Source organism: Truncatella angustata (genome assembly GCF_020726525.1).
Source record: "Truncatella angustata strain MPI-SDFR-AT-0073 chromosome Unknown BKA67scaffold_12, whole genome shotgun sequence".
NCBI classification, from domain to species: domain Eukaryota; kingdom Fungi; phylum Ascomycota; class Sordariomycetes; order Amphisphaeriales; family Sporocadaceae; genus Truncatella; species Truncatella angustata.
Genome location: NW_025763392.1, coordinates 793,705 through 812,983, shown reverse-complemented (window position 1 = coordinate 812,983; position 19,279 = coordinate 793,705). Strand labels below are relative to the sequence as shown.

At 50.7% G+C, this 19,279-nt stretch overlaps 7 protein-coding genes across 7 annotated transcripts; 3 read left to right on the top strand and 4 right to left on the bottom strand.

The window, feature by feature from the left end:
* Positions 1–486: 486 nt before the first annotated feature.
* On the bottom strand, positions 487–1,552 carry BKA67DRAFT_542126 (uncharacterized protein; the record flags this gene model as incomplete). Its single annotated transcript, XM_046101050.1, has 4 exons — positions 487–650; positions 707–916; positions 1,148–1,375; positions 1,492–1,552. The coding sequence occupies 4 exons, from the start codon at positions 1,550–1,552 to the stop codon at positions 487–489; spliced, it is 663 nt and encodes a 220-aa protein (XP_045951663.1).
* Positions 1,553–3,847: 2,295 nt separating this feature from the next.
* BKA67DRAFT_596040 (general substrate transporter) lies at positions 3,848–5,666 on the top strand (the record flags this gene model as incomplete). The annotated part of the gene is made up of 2 exons (XM_046105250.1): positions 3,848–4,328; positions 4,390–5,666. 2 exons carry the CDS (start codon positions 3,848–3,850, stop codon positions 5,664–5,666), a joined length of 1,758 nt encoding a protein of 585 aa, XP_045951662.1.
* Positions 5,667–7,763: 2,097 nt separating this feature from the next.
* On the top strand, positions 7,764–8,560 carry BKA67DRAFT_542124 (uncharacterized protein; the record flags this gene model as incomplete). Its single annotated transcript, XM_046101049.1, has 2 exons — positions 7,764–8,495; positions 8,555–8,560. The coding sequence occupies 2 exons, from the start codon at positions 7,764–7,766 to the stop codon at positions 8,558–8,560; spliced, it is 738 nt and encodes a 245-aa protein (XP_045951661.1).
* A 126-nt stretch (positions 8,561–8,686) lies between these two features.
* Positions 8,687–9,415, bottom strand: BKA67DRAFT_527430 (uncharacterized protein; the record flags this gene model as incomplete). The annotated part of the gene is made up of 1 exon (XM_046098856.1): positions 8,687–9,415. The coding sequence occupies one exon, from the start codon at positions 9,413–9,415 to the stop codon at positions 8,687–8,689; it is 729 nt and encodes a 242-aa protein (XP_045951660.1).
* A 201-nt stretch (positions 9,416–9,616) lies between these two features.
* Positions 9,617–10,507, bottom strand: BKA67DRAFT_129569 (uncharacterized protein). The gene has a single exon (XM_046094991.1). The coding sequence runs from the start codon at positions 10,171–10,173 to the stop codon at positions 9,784–9,786; it is 390 nt and encodes a 129-aa protein (XP_045951659.1). The 5' UTR covers positions 10,174–10,507; the 3' UTR covers positions 9,617–9,783.
* A 21-nt stretch (positions 10,508–10,528) lies between these two features.
* On the bottom strand, positions 10,529–14,254 carry BKA67DRAFT_587041 (glycoside hydrolase superfamily). The gene is made up of 4 exons (XM_046104290.1): positions 13,253–14,254; positions 13,030–13,198; positions 12,877–12,985; positions 10,529–12,829 (listed from the first exon to the last, which is right to left on the bottom strand). Exons 1-4 carry the CDS (start codon positions 13,992–13,994, stop codon positions 10,793–10,795), a joined length of 3,057 nt encoding a protein of 1,018 aa, XP_045951658.1. The 5' UTR covers positions 13,995–14,254; the 3' UTR covers positions 10,529–10,792.
* Positions 14,255–16,690: 2,436 nt separating this feature from the next.
* BKA67DRAFT_129530 (transcriptional activator of glycolytic enzymes-domain-containing protein) lies at positions 16,691–18,232 on the top strand. Its single transcript, XM_046094990.1, has 2 exons — positions 16,691–17,376; positions 17,549–18,232. The coding sequence occupies exons 1-2, from the start codon at positions 16,876–16,878 to the stop codon at positions 18,104–18,106; spliced, it is 1,059 nt and encodes a 352-aa protein (XP_045951657.1). The 5' UTR covers positions 16,691–16,875; the 3' UTR covers positions 18,107–18,232.
* The last annotated feature ends 1,047 nt before the right edge of the window (positions 18,233–19,279 follow it).

Below are 19,279 nucleotides of genomic sequence, written 5' to 3'. Positions count from 1 at the left end.
TGTATATGCAAAAGCAAAGGGTACATCATTGTTGACGCGTCGGTCCTCTTGGCATAAGGGCTTTGACAACGACCTCGAGCCAAGAACCACATATCATTCTATCTTATCGCCATGGTAGAGGTTATGGTAGAGGTTGTATATAGCGCCGAGCTCGAAATGCGGACTGAAAGAGCGAACTTGTTCCACTTGCCAAAACATAATTGCATCACGAACACCCACCATCCGAGACCACGTAAGACAAACTCTATTGTGCAACATGTCAAGCATATATCACCGTTGATGCACAAGAGCTCCATCCATGACCAGACTGAAGAACTTGGCGTCGAGGGATTCCCAACAACACCAGCAGTGAGTAACATCATCACGCCTCTCTTCACTTGCAGTCTGGTGAATATGCATCTTCGTACAAAGGCGTGAGCTGCATCAGCGTAAATGCCCCCGAGGACATGCAGCGCCTTCCATTCCACGGGCATCTCCCTAGTTATGTCAAAATCTCCATATGGTCCACGAGGCAGGACGGACAAAATCCAGGGCATGTGCCCATACTATATTACGTCTCTGAGGTCCTCCATGGCGCCAAACCACGATGGCATCTGTCAACCCTGCTAGTGAATATATGCCAACCAAGGTCGTGATGGCGTCATCGTTGCCTTGATATCCGAAAGCCATAAAGTCCGGTCCAAAGCTGATTTCACACCTTGCTTACATGTATATAAGAGGAGAGACTTCTCCTTCCAGGTTGGAGTCGCGCGGGTAATTTCCCACGACCACGTACGCGTCCAGAGGATTTTGATAGCTGATCCAAGGTTTAGACCGAAGCGCGGGCATTCACCTCGTGGGTTAGCAGACGCATGGGTTCCAAGCGCAAGGCTTATGAGACCAACGATATACGAAGCAATATGATCCGAGGCTATGGCTAAGAATTCTCAGTTATCGGTAGTACGGTACTGAGCGTGGCATACAAGGTGAAAGGCCTTCAGGTTATTGCGACGTTGCAATACAGTCATTGCTAACAAACCGTGCAAATAAACAATAAACTAGACTTCAACTACGCCGCGGGTTCTAACGACCACAGACTTCGCCAATCAGTGTCATCTTTCGGTCTCCGCCTCGAAACGTTGACCATTTCAAGTCAACAAGAACTCACTTTTCGGGCATTTGACTTGCATTACGCTGCGGGAAAGATGTAGTAATACACCATACACCTTGCTCACGTAGGGGGTGCGGCATTTGAAGCAACTGACGCTGGAAGTTCTAGCACAAGTGATAGCGCGCCGGGGGGACGGGTCCGGTGCTTTGGAGGTTGGGGGAGCGACGTAACCAACCTGCGGGATGCCGAGGCCCAACACATTATTAGATCGCCTTAGCTTTGCAACTAGAGAATGATCGTCTGTAACGTTTCAATATTCTTGTAAAGTCAATATCGACCCAAGCAGGCCAATCTTGGAGAAACGCAGATGTGCTGTCGCAATGTCGCATGCAAATACTTACGGGGCGAAGAGCTTGGGAACTTGAGTATACCGTGGATGGGTGCCGTTCGTCTTGCAGACATGTCAGTGAAGACAATGTCATGATGCGGCAACATCATAATCGCAATAGAATCCATAGAATGTGGCCAAGTTGTCATGCAAGCCTCATCCAAGGTTTCCAAGCCGCGGTTATAGCTCGGCAAAGCTTGACCGAGCTTATCTCAAGTCAATGGCGTCTATGTACCAATAAGGTCCACTCCAAGTCAGATCATTACAGCTTTGGATGACAAGTCTCAAATCGAATAGGTGTCAGAACGTGTTTTATGGGACAGTCGCGGATCACAAACCAGACTTCAGACTTGAGGACCTCTAAATAAAGTTGGCGCTCGTTGTGTCTGGTCGTTGGTCTAACTCAGAGAACCATTGAAAAGTCGCTGGCCAAGGCGGTCGGTACCCGCCGACAAGACATGCCCTAAGTGTCCTCTCAATATCCACTCGTCGATGTCGCCATCGCCCCTGCTCGACCTCATTTTATACAGAAACAGACGATGTGGTAATGGAATCTACGCGTTCGACGAAAACCGGGAGAAGAATGCGACAGCAATCGGAAGAGCAATGCGGGAGTAGTCGTAAGCAAAATATGTATCAATTTGGAACATTTCAAGACGAGAGCCGGATGATCCTGTGACGGCCCAGTGGTTACGCTCTAATGAATCAAAACACAATTGGTCATGGCAAATTTAGTTCATTAGGGTTGTGCACATCTGCCATGTAAATGCCTCCAAACCTGGGGAACCTCGGATGGCTGCCGGCACGTCCAGTCTGTCTCCAGTGAAAGGACCCTGAGTCTGACATACATTGTCAAGATGTCCCGTGTATCGCGTGGTTCTCAATTGGTGCGCACAAGATAGTGGCGCTCTCTCGTTCTCATTCGCCCGCTCAATCCGGGCCGACTTGAGTAAGTGGCGAGCCCGGGCAGTTTAGTCCCAACGTGTATTTCGTATCCACCAAGCGATCGTACCCACCAAGCGACTTCAGACGATTACCTGCGGGAGCTTTGGTGGCGGATGGGTGGTGCACCGGTAATCATGACTGCCATGAATGTGTAATACGCCTGGTTTCTCCTAGTAAGCAATCTACGGAGTAGTGACGGTAATGCCGGTCTCAATAACTTGTACAGGAAATGGCTACGAAATGGGAACCCACACAACACGCGACACGACATGATCGCAAGCCTACCACTAAGCATGCAGATATTACCTTCTGAAACTTGCAAGTTCCCGTAACTGGAAGTTTTCAATAGAAGCTGTTATGTACAAGGAAGCCTATAGATCGTGTAATTGGTCTCATGCATGAAACCCCTGGGTGTATAAATCGTAGATCCATGATCTTGACGAAATTGTTCGATACGGCTTCTATGCTTTCTAGGTTACTATGTGGTGTGGTCCCCGGCTTGGCGGTGCTGGCGACACCACTAACTGATTGGCTAGTGGGGTTTTTCAAGGTGACCTTGCCCCTGGCCACTTTCTCCTTGAGGCAAAACTGCAAAGTGACCCTGGCCTCCGCTGCACCCCGCGCCCGCTATGTCCATGGATATACCCATGGACCCGTCCAATCTTGCCGACCTCGATTCATGGCTGGTGGCTGCGTCACCATGGGCTTGCCAATACAGCCAAGGCCAATTGGCTTTTCTTGGTGAGCTTGAATAGGCAACCGGACTGCAACAAGCTTCAGAAACTGCCACTGCTAGGAGATACCAAGCTGGATGGTGCCCGTCCAATCCATCGATGCTTGTTTGTATGGCTGTGTGTACCAAGATCAAGCCTCGCATGTGCATGTCTAAAAAGAGCCTCAGCTCAACGTTACTGGCGCCAACCACCAAAAAGTGGACGCGACTCGTTTAACGACCGTTTCTCTGGATACTCCGGAGTAGCCATTCCTCTGAACCCCACAGGTCCGCTTGTCTCTCATGGATGGTCTATCTTAGTAATATGGGTCATGTTGTATGCTCGAACTGCGATCGCCGGCGTGCTTTGACCCGGTCTTTCTCCCATCCAGTCATTCGAGCCACCCGATCAGATGCCGAATTACATGGAGCCCGCCAGATAAAACCATGTTTTGACCCATTCTGCTGGTGCCTTCTCCCTTTCCTTCTTCACACTTGCCTCTTGTTTTCCCACTGAGAGCCCGTGTCGTATTTCCGTCAAGATGGGTATGTTCATGTCACAGCTTGACCTTCTGAGCTGTACCATCTATTCACAGTGAGCAAAGCTAACCATACATCAGCGTCCCACATCAACAACGACACGTCGAGCATTGACTTTGTCGATAATGAAAAGGCGGGTATGCAAGATCATGGCCCGTATGCCGCCGGCAACATGAACGAAGATTATGAGGGCAAGCCCACCGAGGAAGAGCTAAGAACTCTGCGCCGTGTCCCCGGAAACGTCCCCATTCTCGCCTACCTCATCTGCCTCGTCGAGTTCGCAGAGAGAGCTTCCTACTATGGTGTTCAGCCGTTGATCAGCAACTTTGTCAACCGCCCCATGCCCATAGGAGGCAACGGCTATGGTGCTCCTCCAAGGGGGGATCAGCAGACTGCTGGTGCGCTGGGAATGGGCACCACAGTCTCCAATGCCGTCGGACAATCTTTCAGTCTGATTGCATATGCATCGCCTCTATTCTTCGGTTGGCTCGCCGATGTCAAGACTGGTCGTTTCAAGATGATCTCATGGGGCATTCTTGTCTTTGGTGTTGCTCACGTTCTCATGGTTGGTGCTGGTGCTAAGGACCTGTTGGCCAATGGACAAGCCAAGATTCCCTACCTCATTTCTATCTACGTTTTGGCAATTGGTGCTGGTGAGTACCCTCGTGCTTTTGCTGTTACTTCCATTTCTGATTGACTGACCAAAATTCTTAGCCATGTTCAAGCCTTGTGTTTCACCTCTGCTTCTCGATCAGTTGACGACAACCGTTCCCACAGTTACCACTACAAAGAAGGGCGAGCGCGTTATCATGGATCCCGAGTCCAGCACCGAGAGAGTCATGCTCTGGTTCTATCTTGTGATCAACATTGGTGGTTTCATGAACGTCGCCACGGCTTACATTGAGAAGTACATTGGTTGGTGGCTTGCCTTCTTGATACCATTCTTCCTCTACCTGCCACTGCCTTTCCTCATGTGGTTCTTGAGAAAACGTCTCATCCTGAACCCTCCTGGTGGAAGCGATCTTGGCAGATGTTTCAAGGTCCTTGGTGTCTGTATTAGAGGAGCCGGAATCAGAGGCATTGGCCGTCACGGTTTCTGGGACCACGCCAAGCCTGCTAACATGGTCGCCAGGGGTATCAAACCCCCATCCTGGAACGATCAGTTCGTCGACGATGTCCGCCGCACGTTCCAGGCTACTGGTATCTTCTGTTTCTTCCCTATCCAGTACCTCAACGACAACGGTATCGGATCTGCGGCCAGTTTCCTGTCCACCATGTTGACCACCAACGGTGTGCCCAACGACGTTCTCAACAATTTCAACACCCTCAGTATCATCGTCATGGCCCCCATCTTGAACTACGGTCTTTACCCCTTCCTCCGAAAGGCTGGTATCCACTACGGTCCCGTCGCCCGTATGACCACAGGTCTGGCTTTGTCCTCCATCGGCGGTGCCGCCTACACAGTGCTCAACTACTACGCCTACAAGCTGTCTCCCTGTGGTGAGTATGGCTCATCTGATTGCGCGGTTGGTACCGGAGTCGCCCCAATCTCCATTTGGTGGATGGCTATTCCCTACGCCATCGGAGGTATTTCCGAGCTATTTATCAATGTCCCGGCCTATGGTATCGCCTACTCACGTGCCCCTGTCAACATGAGAGGTCTCGTATCAGCCATCAACCTGTTTACCACCGCCGTCGCTTACGCGATCGGTCTTGCCTGCTCTGCCGTCATCACCGATCCCTACCTGACCTGGGACTTTGGCGGCCCGGCCATCGTCGGCGGTGTCTTGACCATCGTCTTCTACTTCTTGTTCCGACACATCGACAAGGAGGAGTACGTCATGAGCCAGAAGAACGAGAACATGGATACCATCCTAGACTCGACGGGCACCGTCAACGTTGCCTACGAGAACGAGCACAACAAGGGTTCGACCCAGCGCGCCGATCCCATTCATCAGAATGAAGAGATGATGATTTCTCAGAAGCAATAGTTGCGAAGCGTTGGAAATGTAATGATAGTGGCCAGGATATTTATGCACGTAATGGCGATACGATACCCGATCTAGCGCTTGTCTTGATGTAATATAGTTGATCAAATCTTCTCATGGACGTATGATATGAACTACTACATTCTTGAATTTGGCAGTATGCACATGTAACTGCTCTCCTTATGATTTATGATATTAAGTAAACAGTAAAGACGTTCAAGAAATTTCCAACGATGCAAACATGAATTTTAGCCTCATTCCTAACGTTGCACTTCGTACCTTTATTTGTCTTTGAGCGGTACGACAGCAACTCTTGTTCCATCCAGGTCGGCTACGGTAGGACTCTCTACTACAACCGAACTACCCTAGCCAACTCCTTAGTCCCTCAAAGAACAACTGCATGTCTTAAGCATGTTCTCAATGGTTTTATCATTCTTTTTGAAGATGCCCAGTCCGGTCTCAAACTCCATGGAGTTGTCAAAAGTTAACTGAGATTTGTTACTTGACGACTTGCATGTAGAGATCAAATTTGCTATTGTAGTCGTTGTCGATATTGGTCTAGTTACGGTTCATCGAGTACAAAGTTGTACCAATCACGTCTACATATAGCCGTAGGAGAGCAAGAAATGACAGGGCGCAACTGGAGTCACCATCAACTGATTTTGCCGCATTTACTCATTCGTAACGATATACAGTGTCCTGAAAAGGATGTCGAGAGCATAGGGCGCCATGCACTAATCCGGGCATAAACCCATTGGTGTAGAAAGGGGTTCGAGAGTCGCCCATTGGTTGGTCTCGGCCTTAACTCGCCATTATAAATAGCGTCTATCGACGAGATTTAAGACCATTACATACGGATCCGTATGTTTATATGGTAAGCAAGAGTGGGTCACTGCTAGGAGCAGGAGAGGTCAGAATCTGGGTACCACCTCAATGGATGCCTCAGGTATCCACCTGGGCAGCCTGGGCAACCAGACTAGGTAGCCTTCAGTGGGACATGAGCTTAGCTCTGTTCCTCACCGTTACACCACACTCCATAACAATAGTCTACTATTGTTCACCATACGTGACGTGTCTATCACACCTACCGAGGGGTGAACTGAGATGGACAAGTTATCTATAACTAGTACACCTTCGCCGTCCGTCACGTAGGAGCATTGAGCACTAACTGTAATGGCCTGCTAAAGGCGTACTCAGTGGTGGGGCCCTGTTAACCAGGGACCCCTTCCGGCCGTTCTAACCACATATAATTTGCATACACCTTGATCTACGAAAGGTCTCCCTTGCGACAGCACAGGTTTCGGGTCTCTCCATCGAAGTGCACATTGTTTTGTCCTTGGTTAAAACATAAGGTTGAGTATACTTTTGATCAACGGTCTGCACTCACCTGATAACCTCGGACGTACTTACCTTGAGCCTGTACGTGTGTGGAACACTGGGGAACTATCTTGGACTGGTGTGGAGCATGACTTTGTGAGCAGACCGCACCGGGCAACGTTTGCGGACCGAGGACCGCAAATTATCGTTACAATAGGGCGCGTGAAAGATGAAGAGGCAGAAACCACCGGGCACGAAATATGTGCGGAAAGATCGACTGTTATGCTCGCTATACTGGATGGAGTGAAGAGGTGCTATATTTCGGACTCATAGCCGTCGCCCTACCTCAGCATCGAAGATTCCCATGCGAATCTACTTACGGTCTTTTGGTCAAAAGCCAGGATTCTGGTTGGATCATTGGATACAGGCTCGGAATAATCAACCCACCTCGTGCCGGTTTCGTCGCCGAGGAGTTCTTTTCCCTGGCATATGTCTGACGAGTGACACTGTCCGGGGCTCAGATAATACTGCGTACGTGACTCATCTGTTGGTTCCGACAACAAGGATACGCTAGCGCTAACGACCTTCCAAATCCGAGATCTCTCAGCCCGATACGGGTTAGCAAGAAGCGAGCGGACTGTGCCGCTCTAGTTGTGACTCCAGGCGGCTGACTCAGTATATCTTGACGCCAAGTCCCAGATCCTCTCCATGATCTACGCCTTCGATGTAATCATATCGAGTCTACCTTGAATCGCTGGTCTAGATACACCTGTATACGTCAGCATGGCCGAGTGGGAAACCAAGACGCGGCTCACGCTCTTGCCAGACGAGCCTCTGCCAGCGGCCTATCCAAAGCCAACCTTGTCCGAGACAGAGCAGATCGAAGTGTACCGGCTAGACGAGTTTCGCGCAGCCATCGTCGTGAGAAAGGATAAGGAAACCCAGGCCACATCGCGCATCCGAGGTCTGTGGCTCAGCGCACAGGACGACCTCCTCGCCCGCGAGGTTCTGTCATTCATCCGGCGACAACACACCTCTGCGGGCAAGAAGACAGTCCTGAATGTCAACGGGTCCCAAAGCGCCGTCTTGAGTCAGTTTGAGGAGCAGGGGTTCCCCTTCACCGCGCAGGTCATGACCAAGCGCATCGATGGCGTCAGGACGGATGCGCGACTGCCCGACGAGATCACGTATAAGAGCATGGACGAAGACGAACTGCAAGGCTTCCTCGCCCATGTCGAGCATTCTCTCGCTCAGCAGGAAATGGCCAATGAGGACGGGGGCTTAGCCTGGGAGGCCGCGAAGGAGCGCGCACACGGTATCATGACTCAGCTCCTCCCCGACCGCGGTTCCACCGCCGGTCATACTTTCGTCAGCATCCTGGAGGGCGGCGATAGCCCTGTCAAGGTAGGCTGTCTCTGGACGTACATGAATACGGAGAAGCAACGGTCGTTCTGCTACGATGTGGAGATCGAGGAGAGCATGCGTGGCCGAGGGCTCGGCCGCAAGGCAGTCGCGGTATGGGAGCGCATAGCTGAGGAGCAAGGGGCGAGGACACTAGCCCTGAACGTGTTCAGAGATAACAAATTGGCACTAAAGCTATACAGAGGCACGGGCTTCAGCGTGGAATCTGCAGTTTATATACTCGAGGGCGAAGACCATATATGATATTAGCAAGTAGCTAGCATTCCACCCGTCATTACCGAAACCTACGCGAACTTTACATATCCGAAGAACGGCGTCTTGTGGAAGCTCGCTTCGTCCGGAGGACTCCATGCCCCCAGAGTCTGATCCGGGTACGACTCCTCCGACTCCACGATGCGGAAGAAGTTCATCCTCCACTCCGTCCCCTTCGCCCTGTTCCGGTCGACGTTGAACAGCCCGAGCGGGATCTGCACGTACGAGCTCCAGACCCCGGCCGGCTCGTCCAGCACCGTGCTGGCCGCTATGCCGACCGCGAAAGGGTCGATGGGGAAGTTGGTAAACGTTGCGTTGGGCGCGCGGACCTTGGACGGGTTGTAGATGAAAGCCTGCCAGGTGGCGTTGCCCGGGTTGACCTCGAACTCCAGGTACGTCTGCGGGTCGTTGGTGCCCCGGGAGATGAACGTCTCCATGACCTCGTACTCGTACAGCGGGTCGTTGGTGCCCATGGAAGGGTCGTAGTAGAAGTATGGCTCCGCGTAGGCGGTGAAGTTGATGTGCAGGAAGGCGCTGCCGCCGCTGGGAGTTTGCTGGTCTTCCACATAGCACAGTTCGACTTCGGTGGTGGGGAACGCGGTCTGCTCTGGCACGGAATGGGAATACGTGATGGTGGCCACTTCAGGACATGCGTGGACAGTTAACGATGGCAATGAGTTGTAGGCGGCTACTCTCTGAGTATCTGCAAAGGCTGTAGCAGCTGCAGCCAATGCCACGGTCGACACAGAGGGTACATGCATTTTGAAAAAGGGATGAAGAATTGATTGTACCATAAAATCAAATGGCCTTGGCCTGCTTCGTCATGAGAAATTCTCGCAAATGTCAGCAGGATGACAGTTTAAATATCAGATACGAGGGTGTGATATTCCCCCGCATTGAGCGGCCCCTTGCTTATTCGGGTTCATCACCACCACCACATTCTGCGGAAGGATTCTTGGGGGTTGGCATGGCTGCGGAGTTCGATTGATCCCGGCGAAGGATTGCAAACAACTGCATGATGACATAAGATGTAGATCATATAACCCCAACCTGCTATCATTCACACAACTCTCGTTGTCAGACATCGGTCCGAATCCTTTCGCTCTCGTCGCATTGCACCTAATTCAATTCATGCAGTGATACCCAACTCGGCGTTCGTCTTGCCACCACCATTCCCAAACCACTCCTTCAGGCTTTGCACCTCGCTGTCTGTCAGGTAAGGCTCGTCAGTGCCATGTCTGACGACGATGAGGGCGGCCAGGTCGCCAGCTTCGGTGGCCTTGGTTCCGAAGGTTTCACCCTCGCTGTCCAGGCGTTCATAGCGCTCGAGAACGCTACGTGCGCTAGTCGGGTCTTGCACGAACTCGCGCAGGAGCAGGATGGAGCGGTCGTCAAAGATGGGACAGGCGTCCATGTGTCGTTCGATGATGTTTTGTGCGAAGGTGTGGTCCGCGATCATCTGTTTTGGCGACGGTCCGTCGTAGACGTCGGATGTGTTGCGCTGGACGGCTGGGGCCATTTTGTTAAAGGGTATTATTTGGTACACTAAAGCTGGAGGGTTTTGAGTGGAGTGCGTAGTGCTATCGTGTGTGCTTGAATTGGAGAAGCCTGTGTAGACGGGCGATTGATTTGACTTGAGACTTTGCTCCTCTTATGTATGAAATGAAGGGCGAAGCATAATTGCTGAGCCGCTCGCTTGATATGGTTGCTGCAGCGCCAGGCATCAACATTCAAGTCGGTGCAACCAATCAAAGACGGTTCTCATGCGTAGACAGACTAGCGCTTGTTACGGCAGTTGATGCTTCACTATGAAAAGTGATTGCCTGAATGCCCACCAACAATGTGGTTTCACTACTGTTACCATAATGTCGATCCCTGCCATGTAGGCTCCGTCCAACATGAAAATGACGAGACCTGCCGAATTGGGATTACTCGGTTCTGGCTGCACGGGTCGCCCCATCGCCCCCTATATGGTTGAAGTATATCCGCCCAAGTGGTAATCATCCCACCATGTTGGGTAACCACGAAAGGGTAGTGAGAATCTATTTTTAAATGACGGCATCAGAAAGACAATGCTCTTATTACTAACCACGATGCCGCTTGGTATAGTGAAAGGTACGATTCAGGAATGCTACCATCTAATATGCCCCCTCTCGTTGCCCCCAGGCATCATCCCAAGTCAAAGCCGGCTTCTTCATACCCGACTTGATGACAGCATCAGCTACTAGCTGCAAACCTCCCAGCTTAGCTCCATCCGCACCTTGTGCCCAAAGTGTGAGAGCGACGTAGTTTTTGCCGCCATAGTTGAGAACACCTTCAGGGACAGGGAAGACTGTTTGCGGGCCTAGATGGTTGATATACTTGCCGAACTGCCACCCGTTGACGTAGAGCTGGACCCTGAGATCATCTGGATCACCACCATCCCCCGTACTGTTACCAAAAACAAAGCTCAACGGAATATCCCATCCAACCGGTATATCCAGGTCGAAGCTAGTACTGAAGAAGCCAACACCTGCAGAATTGACGCCGTCGAGTGGTGAAGCCGTCTCCCAGCTTTCTGTGGGTGGTGCTGGAAGATGAAAACCCTGTCTCTCAGCCCACATACCACCTTCGTTGAAAGGACCACGGAGGTGATCAGCATAATCCTCTCCACCCAGGTTGCCAGTGACTTTCCAAACAATGTTAGACTGGGCATGTCCCACGAGCTGATAGTCGACGATACCACGAGGAGTCTTCATGGTATCGTACCCAGGAGTCCAGCTGGTCTCTTGGCCCATATGATCAATCAAAACGGTGATGACATAGCTGTCACCTTTGTTAAGCTTCAGTCCGCTTGCGCTGCTAAGGGTCAATGTTTGATTGTATGACTTGGCCGAACCGGAACCAGTATAAGACCCAATGTACGTGGAATTGAACCATACAGAGTGGCCAAAGCCAGAACCACCAGTAACTGAAAGATAAAGCGAAGATTCATTGCCGTTGGCTATGAAAGACCCACGATAGATGAGGGAACCTGTGCTGAAACCGTAATCGGCTGCAATCAAGCTTGTTGGTGTCCTCAACTTAAAGATTGTGCCATAGTCATCGCGAGCAGTGTTGTTTGTGGTCTCGTGGTCTGCCACAGTCCAAACAGAGTCATCATAATCTGACTTGATCTCAGGAAGTGAGTCGATGTACTTCCATTCTTGGCCGGAGAAATTTGGTAGAGAAAGCTCTGGGGATTCATAAAGTAACGAAGCAGACAACCGGCCATTGGCTGACTTGACGCTGGGCACTTTCTCGCCATTGAAGTAGATGTTATTACTTCCCGGAAGTCCTGCGACAATCTCCAGATCTGTGGTAGCGTTGAGGTCACCTGTGAAATGAAGCGACGTACCAGATTTCGTGGCAGTACGAAGAAGATAACCAGCCTTGGCAACAACTGTCTCTTTGGTTTGGGAGGAGTAGTTACCGATGGGAGCTGGCGCCTCTATTTGTAATACCCAATAATCGAGAGCGTCATTGCGCCACAACAGGTATACGTCCAGATTGCTGCCATAATGCAGGACTTTCCTGGCTTCAGTAACTTGCCACTGCACGACCGTTGTTGCACCCTTGGTTCCGATCTTGATGGTGGTGGCATCGCCCTCGACTGTAGGTTTACCGAGCTTGGTAAGGAATGCTAGCTCATGCGTCTCGCCGGCCAAGCCGTACAGTATCAAGACACGCTTTCCACCTGTCTTTGAATGTGTATAGATGTCTGCAGACGAATACACAAGGTTGATACCGCCGACGTCATAGTCAGTGACGTGGAACTTGGAATCTCGCCCATTCAATGTTAAAGATCCGCCGAGCTGTGGGATTATTACATTACCCTGGCTGGTAGGAATTGCGAAAGTGTAAGAAGTGGAAGCCAAGGTTCGCCAGTCGGAGTGTCTGACAACATAAAATGTCGTATTTTTACCAAATATAGGTGTTGTAGTCAGCTCAGGGGTACTAACGTATGAGCTGTTCGTGAAATTTCCCGGAATTGCATCCAGGTATGCTGGAGATGATTGGATGAACTGGGCTATGAGCTTTGCCTCAACGTATTTTTCTCGGGCTATGGTACGATCTTCTTTAATAGCTGAGCCGTAGTCATAGGATGTGTAGCCGCCAGATTGTCCCAGATTGCCCCAATTTGTTCCACCATAGGTCTAGACGCTGTCAGCACCGGCAAAACCCGCCGAAGGGTTATACCAACCATATAAATGTTGAAGATCGTGAGACCAAAGGTAAAGTCGTTCTTGAAGAAGATGCGCTCGTACTCGTAGTTTGTCATGTCAGCACATCCTTCCAGACCAGTTCCGCCCCTGTAACAATTAGAGGAGTTTCTCTAGAGCGTGGGTGCTCTCACCAGTTGTCTATGGCGCCGCCTTGAAATTCAGGGATGGCGTAAGGAGTGTTCGGACTTTGTTCCAGATGCAGTTCTCGCCAATCAGTTGGGAGATTTCCAGCGCTCCAATTAGAGGGGTGAGCACAGTCCCAACCAATGGGGTAACTATCATGGCCGTAGATATCGGGTCCTGGATTTCAAATTTAGCAGATTGATGAAAAGGTTTCATGGCTTCAGAAAGTACCTCCTGGCTTTTCTGGGGTGAACAGCCCTATGATAGCCGCTTCGTTGTTCACGAAAGGCACCACAATCCCAGCATCCCGGAACAGCTCATTGACGGTCTCGATGTACTCAACATCGGGCCATTCTACCCAACTAGCACCAAAAGTGTACTCATTTTCGGGCTGAAACAGAATGACGGGGCCGCCATTCGTGATCTGAGCATCTGCAACGATCTTGCCGATGTGCGAGACGTAGTTTCTTGTGGCATCAACATACTCGCTCTCGTTCGTTCTCAGAATGGCAGGGCTTCTCTGTAGCCATCCGGGGAAGCCTCCACCGGACACTTCGGCATTGATATAAGGTCCCGGGCGCGCCAGGAGGTATATACCGGCTTCGGCCGCGGCGGCGAAGAACGGTTCGAACGCGAAGACACCTTCGGCGCTAAATTCGCCAGGCTTTCCTTCGAGCAGGGCCCAGTCCACATAGAACGAGACACCAGTGTAGCCGAGGGCCTTGATCTTCTGGAATACGTCCAACCACAAGTCTGGAACCGGGAGTCGCCATGGATGGAATTCTCCGGAGTAGAACATGATCCGCTCTCCACGGACGAAAAGAGAATGCTCGTCCCATGTCACTAGATCTTGCAGAGCTTCTCGTTTGCTGGCATCAACGACTCTGTACTGCTGCCCGCCCAGAGACAACCCGAGAACGCAATCGAAGCAGACCGAGGTCAGGCACAAGGCCAACTGCTTAAGAGAAACCATCTCGACTCAACTGTAGGAGGTCTTGATCCAGCTAAGCTGCGAGCGTCATGTAGACAGGCGGCATTGTCCAAGGCCCTGGCGGAATTATAGCTCTTTTGAAGCCTTCCATTGCCACGGAAGACAGATGAACATCATGTCGGTTAAGCACAATCATGTCGCCTTGTCAAGCTACGGTTCTTCGCTCCGTGAAGCCGTAGCGATATTTCTTGCGATTGAAGCGTGTGGTTGGTGGAAATGAGGATGATCGCATCGAAAGCAACATCCCCACAAGAAAGTGCAGGTAAAGTTGGAGAGGCCGAGTAAAAGTTCGCCAAGGTTAGGGGCATGCGGGGGCAAAATGGCGGGGAGAAGCGTCGGTTGGAGCATCTGCGGGGAACCTTACAGTGCCCCCGGAAATCAAGTCTCAGGGACATGACCACTGATTGCTACTCGCCGGCCCGGCGCATGCAGGTGTTCATGGGGGAGATTGAGCAAGCCCGCGTGTAAACGCACGGTCTGTTGGGATATCCTCACTGTTTGCCATGGTCTGAGAGTGTTACTATCATGAAAACGGGATAGAAGTCCCGCCATTGCTCCTGGTGATGTTAGTTACGGTCTTGCCAAGACTGTGCATAGTTAATGCCTGTATAACACAGAGACCGCGCAAGACAGATTGGGGAAGCTCGTGACTTTCTTATATTTTTATCGGTTTTTCCTATATTCCTATCGCTTTTTTTAAGGGGTTTAAAATTTTTTTTTTTTCTTTAAAATACTTTAGTTTATCTAGCACTCAGTATCTCCGCTTGGAGTCGCGTTTGCCCGATCTTTATGATTATGCCAAACTGATGAGTCGAAGTAGCGTGGCTATCCATCGAAATTGCAACACGAGATGGACAATTGATCATGACGACAACGTCATGAGATCCGTCAACTACTGAGAATTTCAGAGCAGCAGCCATAGTGCAGAGATCGTATCGTTCTAGAGGTTGCCTCATTTTGGCGGAAACACCTTTCGCTTCCAACTTACACGAAAGTTTGGTAGTCCGCGATGCAATCAAACGTATGAGTTATAAATACGAAGAAGCCAAGTATTCCTTCCATGTCAAAAAGTGTTTTACCAGGTTGGGATGAGGCGCTGCAGCTCCCAATCTTTGATCTCAACGATTACTGGCAAGAAGATAGGAGAATATCATCTTCTGCGTTTCACCCAGAAAGATCTTGATGAATATAAGATATGGGAACGAAATCTTACGAAAACCAGATCCTTACATAAATAACCCTCTAACCTAATCTAGACTACTCAACAGTACCCCACAGCTCCAAGGTCCCGGTGAATCTCTTCATCTGGAATGCAAATTTGGTTAAGTAAGCAGCCGCCTAGTCTAGGTCAAGTGGTGTAGCAAGATCACGAGGTCTTGTATTGTCCGAACCATTGATGGGTGTAGTTACGCAAGTAGAATAGTTACAAGACAATATGGTGGTGTCAATGACAACCATCGAGGAATGAAGATGCTGGATGGATTGAAAGCTTGGAGGTCCGTGCTAAGGGACTGTGACCTGAGCAAAGTTTACCAATGGTTTATCAACAGCCAACTTGAAGTTTACTTCAAGCGCCGTCAAGCGCGAAGATGGCATACTGGATATCCTAGCCACTGCCCACGATGCCGATACCCATGTGCGCATTGGCTAGGGTTCTGGGCAGTTGGGCTTCGCTGCTATGATCTCATCGATCAATCTGTTGATGATGAATGCTTTTCAAGCTCCGGGTTTGTGTTCCCAGATTTGATGAGGAGCACATGAAACCTGTCGGCGGGCACAAATGCTGCACGGACCCATACACTGCTTGGATGGGTTCTAACGTTCGGCCGTTGAACTATGAACTCATGGGCGAGCTACGCAACTATAGCGAGCAGCCTGACAAGAAATGGATGTCACACAGCATGCGCAGCCCAGCGCGGATGAGTCGTGACGTGCCGAGTCGTGCATGCCATGTCGAAGGGTGCAACCAATCGCAACATTTTCTATTGGATGGAGGCAGCAGCAAGTGCCTCGTCGCTTGAACAGAGTGCACCGCGTGACGGGGAAACCAGCCAATCGACCAAGTTTTTGGGCGCGACGGTTCTGCTGCAGACGCGATCAGTGTAAGCATAAGCATCAGCATGATCCTTTCCGCAGGAGGGAAATGAACCCGACATTCTTGGTATGCAAAACAAATGGATCTGGAAGTTGACAATGACAAGGCGAGGCAAGCACAAGTCACATTCACCGCATACTGTACATAGATTGTACACATGGTATGCATCGTCGATAGGTGACTTGGCCACTTTGGATGCGACTGACGCGAAATCAATTCAACACAGTACAATGCAATACAATGCAATACGACACCGATACAATACAATACCGATTCGACACAACACGATACGACACAATATAAACAGAGTTACATCACGTGACTTTCGTACGCATCATTTCTGTTCCCATTGTCTCACATTAACGCCAAGTTGCTGTTTGGAAAGTTGCCCAGTTTGAGAACGTGGTGGAGGGGGGGGGGGAGATCGGCATCAGCACATGCATTCTCTGCCGTCTTTTTTTTTGTCTTCCATTTCCTGACCTCACCACATTTCTGTCTGTTACCATTTCTCAAACTATTCTTCTTCGTCACAACAGTACCCGGCTAGTCCGGAGTGCCGCTTTTTCTGTGTCCATACTTTTTTTTTTTTCCTTGACCGGGTTTTTGTTAAACTAGCATCTTCGCTTCGGTTGTTACGCCTTAACGCCTTACGCCTTACGCCTTCGCCCCCCCATTCTTATCGCGTTTCCCGCTTGCAGGTGGCCTTCTCTATCTCTCGTCTCTGTCTCCGTCTCCGTCTCCGGGCTGTTCCCTCTCCCACCTTCTCCGATGCTGCCCTCGCCCGCCGGACCCGGCATATCAACCCCAAACACAACCGCCGCAGGATCAAAAGGTTCAAAGCGTTCCGCTTCCGACCTGCAGCATAATGCCGGCTACCCCCAGGCCACGCCATCGAAAAGACATGCAAACAACAAAGCTTCCGCTGCGGCTGTCCCGACCACCGTCCCAGCGTTCAATGTCGCTAGCGGCCCTGCTATGGGTGTTGGTCTAGGCGTAGGCGTTGGCATTGGCGCTGGCGCAAGTACTCAGATCGCCAACATGTCGTCACATGCTGGACTATCAAACTCACAACCACCATCAGTACAAACACATCAGCCACCCATGATGGTGACAGAAGACCAACTAGTTGGGCGGACGCCAGATCAACTTATAGGCACTATCCTCCAGATCCAGGCTCAACATCAACAATATGTCGCTACGATATCTGCTCAATACAACGGCTTGTCTGCTCAATACAACAACATTACGCAGCAGCTCGACGATATGAAGGCAAGCTTGGCTGCTTTATACAATGCGCAAGCATCACAATACCAAACCGCTGCCTCGGTACGCTTGCTCCTTTCCGCGCTCTGCAAAAATTCACAACCGCATACCCTCCTTTCGCTCAATGTACCAATCTTGGCTGTTCTCAAGCGACACTTGCTGACTTGCAATCTCGTAGCAGCTTCAAGGTTCTCCACAGGGCTATATGGACTCTAGGACATCTAGACCTGTGGCCCCTCCTGTGACCACGCTCCCGCAGCAGTCTCCTACAGGCCCTCCACGGTTGCCTGCCTCGCAACCGACGACTCGTCCTACGAGACCCCCGCCCCAGTCCCCACAATCCTCGCATATGGATGCACGATTACTGCCAAAGCAACCTCATTTACAACCCCCACAAACACCAGGCCCACCTGCGTACGACTACCGGACAGTCGGGACGGTTGAGGAGGTATGGAAAGAATACAGGCATGGAATAGATGGCCAACCGGCAGTCGAGCAGCTCGATGCTGACTGGGGATCCCGGTGGCGTCCTGAACCACGTGGCAGGACCTGGTACTCCCGCAGGAAGGTGATATGGGACAAGATTAAGGAGTATATGGCCGACAACATGCCCGAAGACGAGGCTGTCAAGGAAGTTGAGAAGCTGCGTGATGGAGGCACCATCAACAAACTGATCCGGATGTTACAGGACGAGCGGAAGGATAAGGGGATAGCCGATGACAGTACAGTTGCTTAGGAGGCTGACAACACGGCTGCTTCCGCATCCGCCTGGGAAGTGATGCCAACAGTACGTGGGACACGACCAGGTCACTGCGGCCATGGTAAAGGCACATGAGGCAGTCTTGCCCAAAGGCAATGGGTCGAGGCCTTCCTGTCCCCCGACGCAGTATTACCACACAAGGACGATATGGTTCCGCACATAAGAATATGACTACATCGGCGTTCATGCTTTCAGGGGCGGTTATTGATACCCAGGGCAAAAAAAACATTAGGGTTGCATGGACGGTAATCTTTGTCGCATAGCATATTCGGGAAATACGCAAAAGGGATGTGTATCTGATAACACATTGTTCACGGGCTGAACAAGGGGACTTCGCAAATACACAACCGTCATTTCCAGCTCCATGTTCTTGCACCCCGGCATCGTGACATGTGGTACCTGTAAAATGGGAAGCCTAGAGGAAGCCTCGAGCCTCTAAAATTGTCATTGCTGAAGATGGTATATGAATGCATTAAATAAGGTACGCCAACACGCTACATACCCCGTGAGTAAATGACGATCTGTTTTCATTTCTATGTCCACTACACCTCAGCGTCCCACAGCTTAAGGCCATTATGCCTTAGTGCTGGACTGAGTAGGATGTCGTTGACGGGCAGTACCGAGGCAGGGTGAGTAGATTGGATCAGTTGATAAAGGTCTAAGTTTTGTATCATGAGGGAGATTTCCTTCCGGCCCCGGCCCGGCGTGCCTCGGCAACTGAGGATATCCGGAACTCTGTGGAGCTGGTATAGCTTGACGCGTGATCAGATGTGTAGCTCAACCCGGTGCCAGATGTACTGAAATGATCGGATGGTACTTAGGTCGTCGTCTGTGAATGCTTTGCGGGCTCAGAAAGCCATCATACGCACAGAAGTTGTAGGTCTGACGGTACGAGTTATCGAGCTCGGGGGCGAGGGCTTTGGTGAATCATAGGGATGGTAGCATAGTGGCACTAAGAGTCGAGATCGTTGGATCAGACACTCGAGTCCCTTCTGACTGGCTTGATAGTCCCCACCAGAACTTTGACTGTAATCTCTTTCTGTCGCGTCAGCTCTTTAGATGAGAAATTTAAGCAACAACTTTATAGAACTTTTCATCTGTAGGGCCCTCAATAAACAGGAGTGATAGACACAGTTTTCTGCCAGAGTT